General features: G+C 42.7%; 1 protein-coding gene across 4 annotated transcripts; it reads right to left on the bottom strand.

Annotated features, from left to right (window-relative positions):
• Nucleotides 1-640: 640 nt before the first annotated feature.
• LOC139576963 (cdc42 effector protein 1-like) lies at nucleotides 641-11167 on the bottom strand. Of its 4 annotated transcripts, XM_071403633.1 has the most exons (4): nucleotides 10566-11165; nucleotides 6753-6823; nucleotides 3736-6452; nucleotides 641-2627 (listed from the first exon to the last, which is right to left on the bottom strand). In XM_071403633.1, exons 3-4 carry the CDS (start codon nucleotides 4187-4189, stop codon nucleotides 1975-1977), a joined length of 1107 nt encoding a protein of 368 aa, XP_071259734.1. In that variant the 5' UTR covers nucleotides 4190-6452; nucleotides 6753-6823; nucleotides 10566-11165; the 3' UTR covers nucleotides 641-1974. The 4 variants fall into 4 exon arrangements, with proteins under 4 accessions (XP_071259734.1, XP_071259751.1, XP_071259725.1 ...); XM_071403650.1 differs by lacking the exon at nucleotides 6753-6823 and having other exon boundaries at nucleotides 3736-4208; nucleotides 10566-11167; XM_071403624.1 differs by having other exon boundaries at nucleotides 3736-6823.
• Nucleotides 11168-11483: the final 316 nt, after the last annotated feature.

The following is an 11483-nucleotide window of genomic DNA, read 5'->3' as shown; positions in this document are numbered from 1 at the left end:
GAGAAATTGCACAGCATTGTGTGTGTGTGGCTGTGGTGGGTAGATGTAAAAGTGCATTTGTGTTTATACATGTGCTTGTCTGTGAATGCTTTTGTGGAATGTCATCTTACTTGCACCAAGATAACCTCAGGTGTGTGTGTGCAGGAAGTTGTTGACAGAGAGAGAGGAAGAGATGCCGTGTCTCTGCTCTGAGTCCTCATTCTTAGTCATTGGGGTCTCAGAAAGTGGAATTTGAGTGTTTAGCTTCTACATCTGAATGAAGGGACAATATAGTATTGCCTTCTTTGTATGTCTAATGTAGTTTTTAGTACAAATTATGATGTTAATCTTGTAAATCTGTTCCCAGGTATTCCCTTGAATAAGTAGAGAGACACGTGATAGTGTCTCAATGTATGGTATGAAATGATAATGTTATTTCCAAATACAATATCTGTCTGGTCTTACTTGTGGTCAATTTGCAGTGTACAAATTATTATCATTATGTTCCGGCCCCCTATTCACTCAGAAATAAATTGTCCCACGGCTGAATCAAGTTACCTCTGGTCTATAGTGAATATCCATTCCTGGTTGAAAATCACTGTTGCTTGTTTCTGTATATTTTCTTTATCCACTCAATGTGTCAAAAAGGACAGAACCATGCTTATTAAAAAACGGTATTTATTAAGAATATGACTGCTACGACAGCTACTGGTAAATGGATGAAATTATACAGTCATATTTTATTCCGTATACATACTGTATTCATATGTGACATCACATACAAGTCTGTACTGGTCATTTTAAGTAGAGTGCCTGTAGTCTTATGAACATAGCTAATATTCAACTTAATTTGATTACCTTCATGTATGACAATGCATTTTTTTCCTTGTTATTTAAAAAAAAAGTATACTCACATGTATGAACATAACACTGAGAACAAACATACTTGGAAAAAGTACTTGACAATAACTATCACTGTAAGGCAGCTATAGGTTTAAACGATTATGGGGCTATGTAACCCAAATTAGTTTGATACATTTTACAGGACACACCCTTCATTTCAACTTTAGCATGCAGTGCAATCTTAGATATTATTCCAGATATTAGTGAGAAAAGCTTTATTCCTTTCAAACTTTTCTCGGGAAATGATAAATGATGAAATTGGCTTTGTGTTAGGTCTAACTGAAAGTTAAAACTGTGACCACGGAACTCTGAATAAAAAACATAGATGCTTTTGTCACTGAAGATATGTCAATTTAGGTTAGGTGGATAGAAACAAAATCAAACAAAACAAAATGTATTGTCCCTTTAGTATCCACATACTGTGACAAATAGTTTTGCAGATAGTCATGTTTTATTTCCCCTTTCAATCCTTTTCACAGAAGGAGTGTGTCATTAGGCTGGAAATCCTACCTTTGTCTTCTAAACATAAAACATATTATGTTCCTTACTTCTGTGAATGACCACTATGAGTGCTTTTGACAGACAGCCTTGGCTCATGATCCCTGTGTCCTTCCTTCTGGTTGTTGTACGGTATCTTGTGTGACTGTTGTACTGCAGCTGCTATAGCACAGAATTGCGCAATATCAAGAGATTGATCCATCCCAGAATGTAATGACAGTTTAATGGGATCTGCTTAGTATAAGGTATATTTCTTATGAAGATATAATGAAACCTGTCATGTTTTAAAGGTTGTTTTTTATATGTACCCTGTCCAATGTTGCTGTCAGATCATGTCTGAGAAACTCTACACAAGCTTCTCTAGAACTGAACAAGAGACAGTATTGATCCAGTTGTTAGATGGTAGACAAGAGAGCTCTTATCGTTATGAGGAGGAGCTTTCCAATTCAAATCATTCATGTAAAAGGTTTATAGAAAAACATGGATCCCTCTGAAGGTCTTGAGTGCAAGGATTCAGAACCAATGTCACCCAGTAAGTAGTCTAATGATCAAAAGGGTTCTTCTCCTCACAAGGATAGACATTTGGTAAATGTTTCAGACTTTGATCTCCTCTTCCTCAGGGAAGGCGTAAGGGGCTTTAGGCTGGCTGAGGGGTGAGGAAGAGGAGGAGGCAGAATCGCTGCGATGACTCCTGGAGAAGGAGCCTCCCCCGTAGTGACGCGCCAGCACGTCAGCTGCCCTCTGGAACCTCTCAGCTTCCATAACTGGTTCTACCTGTGTAGGAGACCCCATAGATGCGTCTGGCGTCTTAAGAGACCTCTCATCCTCCTCCTCTCCCTCTGCCCACTCTGAGCTGCAAGAGCGCCCCCTGTTGTTCACATTCATTTTGAGCGGAGTGCTTGACATGGAAGGGTTTGATGAGCTTAGCATGGGGCTCTGAACAGCCAGCTCAAACACAGAGCTCTGCTCCTCCTCTTCCTCCTCTTCCTCCTCTTCCCCCAACTCCCAGTTGTGATTGGGCATAGTGAGGCAACTGGGGCTGTCAATCATGCCCAGAACCTCACTCATGAGGGAGGGGCCAAGGTCCACTGTGAAAGAGGTGAAGGAATCGGAGCGCGTTAGCGCGAAGCCATCGTTGTCTGGGAGCGAGCCACAGCTAAAGTTCTGAGCGAACAGTCCGGTGCCGTCCTGCAGCTGTTTATCTAGGCGGGCGTGGCGGGGTAGTGTGATGAAACCAGACTGCAGACCTGCAGACAGGAAGGAGACAAACATATTAAAATGTAAAACATTTTTAGAACAGTTCATGCCTTGAAAAAGTATACAGTATAATATCAAATTACTTTCATTAGACAGAGAAACCAACTTTCAAAGAAGTGCATTGAAAATAATGTCAGGGAGCCTTGCAGTTTGCCACATTGGCCAGAGGGTGACAGTATAAAACAAGCAAGGTGTTTAGTGTTTTCAGAGCACCAGCCCAACCCACACACATTCCACAGTGCCATGACTTCACTGGTTCCTGGTTCTGAATGCTCCCTGGGGTGGGGGGGGGGGGGGGCTTGGTTTTCTGCACAGTGGACAGTTCTCAGCCGCTACTGAAAGAGAAGTGGGAGGAGGACCCAGAAAGACATATAAAGAGGATAACAGAGTGGGAAAGAGAAAGGAACTTAAAGTTTTTCAAAAGTTGATGATGTGGAGAGTAGAAAAGGAATGAGAGGAAAATGGGACAGGAGAGGAAAGAAAGAAGAGCTAAAGAAATGACCAGAATATACAAATGAACATGTACATCACAGATCCCCCAGATCATCTAGCTCTCTGTGCCCTCTGTTGCTGCTCTTTATTTGGGTACATTCCATCTGAGTTGGGTAACTATTCCAGTGGCTGGGGGGAATTCCAGACATCCCACATACCGTTCTAAAAACCCCTACCCCTGAACACACACACACAGTTTCGCTGTACCAGCAGTGATTTAAAAGGGAGATGATGAGTGTTGGGTTTCTGCGGTGCAGTCAAGCAGCACACAAACACTAAAGATGACAGGAAATGCCCTCTCGGTATCTTTCTCTCCCCAGCTGTGTTTGTTTGTGTTTATAGGCGTAATTGTGCACAGGTGTAACCAAGGTAATTGCAAATTATCTGTTTGTTGACTGTTTGGTGGTTTGAGAAGAGGAAATGGCAACCTGTGTGTGTGTGTGTGTGTGTGTGTGTGTGTGTGTGTGTGTGTGTGTGTGTGTGTGTGTGTGTGTGTGTGTGTGTGTGTGTGTGTGTGTGTGTGTGTGTGTGTGTGTGTGTGTGTGTGTGTGTGTGTGTGTGTGTGTGTGTGCAATATGTGCTTTTTCCCATTACAGATGTTCTTACCGTAGCTGTAGAGGGAGGCATCTGGGGAGCTCACTGAGCTGGGGAACAGCACCCTCTGGTAGCCGTTGGGCATGTCAATGTTCAGCTGGGGCAGTGAGATGGCGTTCTTGATGATGGGTGAGACAGGAGGCGGTGGGGGTGAAAGGTCACGGGAACCGATCCTGGCACGGGGCACAGGGGACCGGCGTACATGCCTCAGGGTGCGGGAGAAGAAGCGGGTGGTCTTCGTGCTGGTGGTGGGTGAATCGGGGCTCACTGGTTCCCCTTTGCCCCCATGATTGCTAAGGAAGGAGGTGTCTCCGAACACATCGCCGCCGCGGCCCACGTGCATGGTGTGGCGAAAATCTGGTAGCGGTGGGCTGATCATGTCCACGGAGAGTTCGCTCTTAAAGCGCCTCTTCCCCTGAGAGCCTGACACTAGGCCTTTAATCCCTGGCAGTTTTCCCAGACTCATGGTAGCAGAGATGAATACCCTTTAAATATAATTAATCAGGGGGATAAAAAATTCAGTAAGAAATCAGTCAACTTTTCCAATGTAAAATTAGTGTTAGAAGACACTTAAACAACTTTCTGGATCCTTAAAAAAAGAAAAACACAAATTGTGTGCTGAGAATGTGTGTAGAATACATTCTCCACACGGCAGCAAGTGCCAGCTATTCATCGAGCGTAAGCCTGCAGTTTGGCTTTAGGAAGTCCCACTGAAGTTTTCAGCTGAATGATGGTTATCTATTGGAGTCAGTCAACATTCAAAGCTTTCTCTCTCAGGGCCAATTCTGTGCTTTAGAATGACTCCAGCCTCAAAGAAATCCTGTCCTCCTTCCCAGCAGCTTTCAGTCATGAGGAATAAAAAGAGGAGGAATGACACATCCCAGGGATTCTGGAATAACCACAGCCTACGTGGTCTGAGAGCTTGGGATCCACTAGGCTTTTTCCAGACGGTGGGTTTTTGAATGTCAGTTCAGAAAATATATCCAGTTGCGGCTCCAAATATATACTGACAGTGAAAGATAACTCATCCAGTATTTGTGCAGTGAAAGAGTGAGAGAATACCAAGAGATGCTCATATTCTGTCCATCAGACAAAATACATTTCACTCTTTGTGGATTGGAGTAGTGCCTGGCTGTTATTTTGAACTTGTGTTTCTGCTTGTGAACACTAACAATATAACTATGATGCTCTCTCTGTTGGCAAGCTCATACCTGTGAACGTTTCTAGAGCTAAATCAATCTTAGACGTGCACAACAATTTCTATAATTAGGTCACTTAAATGCACCTTTCCCTTCAGCAACACAAATATACAGGTCCTTAAACTTCCCTCTCAAAGTTAAGCAATGAGGCGTTACAAAAAAATATTATTGTTCTTCTCTTTTTAGGATCAGTCCAAACTGAAGTCTATACCTACCTCCTTTAAAATGAGCACCAATGTCTTCTGTCAAGGCTGGACAGCCAGCAGTGTTACCTAGAGACCCCTTTCTGTGAAAACCATCCAAGGTCTTGTTTACAAACAGTTAACGAACATCCCACCCGTCTAGACACTAATCACCTTGCCAGAGGTTTACGAGATCCTCGTAAAATGAGAAGAAATATTTATGTTTTCTGTAAACCTAGTTAAAATTCCTTCTCGACTTGGCACAGTACAGTAGATAGGAGTCAGGCTGTGTGCTCTGTCCAATAAACATGTTGGAGATTATAAATAACTTGTTAAGGAACTGTAATGGGATTATGTCAGCTTTAAAACACCCTTTATTACCACTTCACTCTCACCCAGTGCTTTCTCTTCTTACCGCTACAGGCTTCAACACCAAGACAATACCAAGACAACAACTCTCACCAACCAGGTCACTTTAGATATGGCTTATTGAGGAGTGACTCAATAGGCTGACACCTTTGATTGTCATCTAATAATCTTCTCTAATGCACCTACACACATGAACACACTGCACTCAAATACCAAAACACACACTTGATACTTAGTCACTTAACTGACAACTCAGGTCCTTCCAGTTAATGATGGAGGTTTCTAGGCTGCCGCAGGTTTCCTCAATCAAGTCCTTCTTCCCTTCAGATACAGTAAGTGTTTCCAGAAACTAATTTGTAATCCTGCTTTGAAAGCAACCTCACCTTATACTCCCCTGTAATCAACAACTAAAATATCTCCAACCTGTCACTCACTAGCCACTCAGTATTCCCTCATAGAAGTTTGATCTTGAATGTACCGTCCACAGGGGTGTCAGCTTTCAGTCCCTCTGAGACCCAGCAGAAAGAGCATGGGGTCCGTTCACACATGTCGTCTCCACTAAAGCGCTTTATCTGCGTGTGGCACCACACAGTCCATGAGACATCCTGTCACTTCGCTCCCCTCTCACCAGGACTGTTGTCCTCTTTTATCCTTTGTTGTACAGTTCAGCAAATTTACCACAGGCCCGGGACACCAGGCATTTAGGGACAATGAAACACCATACAAAAGGAATAATGCTTTAAAAAAAGACAATACACTAAAGTGCAGTAATCCGTGCGACTGTTTTGTCTGCGTCTTGGAAGAAAAGGAGCTCCTCTGGGATTGGCTGTGTCCTGGATTAGTTTCTAATCCCTCTCTCCATTCCTCCCTCTCCTTTCTTGTTCTCTGCCTCCCACAATCCAGATAGTGTTTTGAGATACAGGTAAGTGGCTCCTCTCTCTTTCTTCATTCAGACCACGTCAGGGCTGCCTGGAGAAGACTTCACGGAGAGTTACAGAGTTAGAGAAAAGGCAACCATTAATAGGACTCACATAAATGGGGTCACATAAATGTGTCCGGTTGCTGAACATCTAGATTGACTTATTTTGGGAATGTTTCTTTTCACTCAGTTTTGGCTCATGAGTCACTTCTTACGGCCAACAGGTCATAAAATGTATTTCTTTTGGTATGTGAGTTGTTTTCCAAAATAAGAGAGCACTACAACACATTTTAGAGAGCCTTGCATGTCATTGCCAGACTCCAAATGCAATATATCCATTTCAACAAGACCACTTCTCACAGAGGTCTTTACAGCAGGGTTCCCCAACTTGCGGTCCGCTGGTCAGGTGATTTTATTCGTCCTCCCGTTTTCTGAGCAAAACAAAAGCATAAAATACTGTAAAAACACCAGAAAATCAGCTCCAAATGATTTTGGAAATCTGTTCCAAAGTATTCCCATGCACAATAGAGAGATGTGTGATTTAATAAAAATGTAATGTGATTATGTTTTGGTCAAACATGATAGTTTTTCAGGCTTCTTGTGGTCAATTTTCAGTCTACAAATTATTTGTAATTATGTTCCGGCCCCCTGACCATCCGCTCGAGAAAAAAAGTCAGTCCGCGGCTGAATCTAGTTGATGATCCCTGCTTCATAGAATCTTAATTGTTTAATTGTCAGGTTTGTCTCAAACCCTCTTAACTAAACTGACACCCTAGGAAGAATGCGGAATGACATACTTCTGTATTCTAGAGTTACAATGTACCTCTAATTTTACACCACTAACTGTATTTAAGGCACTTCAGGACTGTGTAGGTACAAGGTAGCCATGTTTATGTAGGCCCACTCTAGTCTGCCATGTTCGTCCTGCATGCTGAGGAAGTGAACACCTAACTTAGCCCCATGTGGCTTTGGCTGACTGCTCCACAGCGTCTCTGAGGATTAGTGTCATGGCCTGTCAGTGTGACGTGGTGTCTCATTTGGAGTACAGTGGTTAGAGTAGAGGTACCTGTGGCTGCTGCTACTCGGGCTTAGGATAGTGGGGGAAGGAAAGGGGGAAGGAGGACTGAGGATGTTTGTCGTTGGCGCCTGTACTGTTTCGTCTTCTCATTAACGATTAGCTGCAATTCAATTAAGAGGCTGATTAGTCGTCTGCGACGGTAGCGTGTGAGTGGCAGGGAGGAGGGACGGTCGATGCTGGCTGGTTGCCTGTTGCGTCAAAACCAATCTGTTGAAAGGGATGCCTGTCCCTGGCTAGTTGCCACTCCTATCGTTTACAATGGGTGTCTCTGTCTCTTATAGCACCTCTACAAGCTCTCCTAATTTCACACTAAATGGCTCCCTCCTTCTCCTACCCTGACATTTTACACGGTCCCATCTCTCCCTCTCTTTTTCAGTATTTCCACAACTTTCTGTGAGCTTTAAGATGCCTCTGTGCTCATAAACCCTATACTGCAGATCAGGAATCCACTGCAGGCTCTGTATACAGTACATGGACTGGTTAAAGACGCACAGGGAGATACATGGCTCTGCTAAACATTATATTTATTATTTAATTGTACCGGCACACATCCGTAAACAAGATGAGTTATGCCGCAAGGCTGGCGAGGGCAGCCTGTCTGATTATATCTAAACTATGGAGGGGGAGAGGGAGGGAGGGAGACATGGCGATCTGAAACTGTAATGGGAGCAGTGTGTGAGGGGAAGACAGCCGAACGCGCTTCATTATGGCAGTCAAATAAAGGACCTAAAGCTCTGAATGGAAACACTTTTAATCTCCCTTTCTTGTCAATTTTTTCATTCTCTGTCTCCCTTTACTCTTTTTTCTCTCTCGTCACTCTTTCCTTGCCTCTCTCTCTCTTTCTTTCTTTCTTTCTTTCTTTTCTTCTTTCCACTCTCTGTGTCCTGCTTGCCCAGTAAATGGGTTTAAGTCTTCAGAGGAACAGCTGGTACCACAAAGCCCGCAAATTGCAGAACTGAGCTCTGCACTGGGACGGTTCTGCCACAGTGGGTCAGCTCTGAGGCTGCTTCCACTGGAGAGTCCTGGTCCCTTTCAACCGCACCCGTGGGTTTTCACCCCCCCCAAGATTTATGAAGAAAAAATAATAATTGATTGACATAAAAAAGGAGGAAATCAGCTCCAAGTGATTTTAATTTTGGAAATCTGTTTGCAGGTATTCCCACACATTATAGAGAGACACGTGATCATATACAAATGTAAGCAACGTTTGAAATGATTTTGTTTTATTCAAAAAATATACATCTGCTCAAGAAAAAATCGTCCCACAGCAGAATCTAGTTGATTATCCCGGTGTTAGAGCATTGCATCACCAGGCTGTGGGTTAAGACGCATGACTCCAAATACTGTCACTTAGTTTACGAGGATCTACTTTTGCGACGTGGCTATAGAAGGTCTGCCAGGACCCCTAGTGGTGTGGTGACTGTGTGTGTGACTGTGTGTGTGTGTGTGTGTGTGTGTGTGTGTGTGTGTGTGTGTGTGTGTGTGTGTGTGTGTGTGTGTGTGTGTGTGTGTGTGTGTGTGTGTGTGTGTGTGTGTGTGTGTATAGTCCTCCCTCCCCATAATTCCCTTGATGCAGTAGATTGCAACATTTCAACACTGCATTGCCTAATGCTCAAATAAATCTCCAAAGATGTTCATTTCCCAACACTTTCTCTCGTCATTAACCAGTGTCTTCTTGACCATATGTTAACACAAGAGAGGGGCAATAAGTCAGAACAACAGTGGAGTGTAAATACATCCCTATTCCATTTCAATTAGCATGTTAGACCACCAGACCAGAGTGTTTGCTCTCTAAACTTTCACATAGCAAATATAAGTAGAGGCCATTTACAGAAATACCATCAGAAATGTCGCTATAAGGGAACCTCTTATGATGAGTGTTTTGCTGTTGCTCCCTTCTTGCTGCTCTCAGATCAGTTATTAGCAGAGTGATTGTGTGAGGTAAGCCTCACTATTCACTGGCCTGTGATGCTGGCATCTCAGTACAGTTGTGCCATGACACACCAGCAGTAGCCAATTGATTTCACTGTTTCGAAGTATTGGGTTTCTTGAGGTCCAATTGAAAGCCGCAGAGATTTTAAGACACCTGTTTGTGAAATAATTAACCCCTGTAGAATTTATATGAGAGAGCATTGAGTTAGAATTACATATTCAAAGCGTTACAGGACAAAGAATTAGGCTTTTGGTTACTCTTGTTCTATTTACACATTATGCTGAATACTGGCAGTGGCTAGTCATTTCCTGATGTAGAGGTGCACACATTCAGAGGAAATCAATCAATGTTAATCAACTTGGACCTCATTTTGTAAGTTAACCCTGATTTACAGTTTCTTAAACATGTACATGCAGCCAAGATGAGTGGTCTGGTTTTAGGTTCATTCTACAGTATGCACCTGGGGATGTTGAGAATGTATGTAAGGGGCCAGAAATTGGATTTGAGAAAGAAAATATCAAAACACAAACACAACTTTATCTCCCGCAGAGATTGGATTTCCAGAGCTTCCCTTGTTGGTGACACACACGCGCACACAAACACTCACAATGAAACATTGATGCATAAGAGATGACTTATGACTCCAAAATAATTAGCCTACCTTCCTGTAGCCTACTTGAAATTATAATCACCGAAACACAATAACAATGTGAATTTCTAATGATATTTTGCTAACTGGACTGAGAACATTCACTAAGTGGCGGTTGCTGTCACCTTGTGCACTGGTCCCCCTGTCCCCAGCTATGCGCCACTGTCAGCTCTCTCTCTCTACGCACAATTATGCGCTCCATGCACACAACGGATCCCGACTCCTGTCTAGAATATCCGACAGTCTACCTTGTCTCGATGTAGAAAATTACTATACGTTACAGATTTGATACAAAATTTAAGGGACTGATCAACGTGACTTATACCAGTACATTACGCCCACCATCAGCAACTAAATTGAAAACAAATTGTTTCAATTTGTCTTTACTTTACAGTTTATTTATGCATTAGCCTACAATAATAATGTATCAGCAGTTAGGATAAAGATATATGAATAAAGTAATTTCCATACGAAGTACAGACAGTGAAATAATTTATTCCGATGTAATCTTACCATAAAATCCGCTGAAAGTTCGCTTTCGCTCCATGAGCTATGAAGGGAAGGGTACATAGAAAATAGTATTTTCAATGTGTGCCACCCTTGTCTTCTTTGATATGTTTCGATGTATTAAAATGTTTCCAGTAAAGTCCATAATGTGCTGTGCAGAGGTGTAGCGATGCTGCTTAGAAATTGTTTCGCTGGAAGATGAGAAGGAGATACAGGGTTGCGCCGCAGGAACGTGAGCGACAAAACAGTTGTAAAATCAGGATTTGAATGACGCCTTCAACAAACGTTCACCGTAAGAAATAAATTGGGAGGGGACTTGGAAGTCTTGTAACATTTATGCACAGTAATCGCTGTACTGTTGCAGCAGCAAACGCCTTTATGATGCATAAATGAATTGTATTTTCTTTTCTCATTAACAAATACAATGTGGTTGTTAATCAACTCCGGCTTTTAAATTCAATTGATACGTTCTCTTTATTTTAGTTCCTGAAGTTAGGATGTTTTTTAGGCCAATACAAAAACGTGCCACTAATTATTTGTACACTCTTGAAAAAGGTGCTATCTAGAACCTAAAATGGTTATTTGACTCTCCCCATACGAGAAACATTTGAAGAACCCTTTTCGGTTCCAGGTAGAACACTTTTGGGTTCCATGTAGAAAGAACCCTTTCCACAGAGGTTTCTACATGGAATCCAAAAGGGTTCTACATGGAATCAAAAAGGATTCTTCCTGGAACCGAAAAGGGTTCTCCTATGAGGACACCCAAAGAACCATTTTGGAACCCTTGTTTCCCTAGATTGTAGGTCTTGATGTCTACATAGCATTGCCATCCATCCCAGCCAGCAAGAGCTTGGAACAGGGAGTTAGATGGAGGGAGTTAGGGGGGTGGGCAGGGGGTTGCACTGCTGGACACTCCAAAAGGAT

The sequence above is a fragment of the Salvelinus alpinus genome, chromosome 1 (genome assembly GCF_045679555.1).
Source record: "Salvelinus alpinus chromosome 1, SLU_Salpinus.1, whole genome shotgun sequence".
In the NCBI taxonomy this organism is placed as follows: Eukaryota; Metazoa; Chordata; class Actinopteri; order Salmoniformes; family Salmonidae; genus Salvelinus; species Salvelinus alpinus.
Note: the sequence above shows the minus strand (reverse complement) of the source record. Positions and strands in the feature narration are given on the sequence as shown.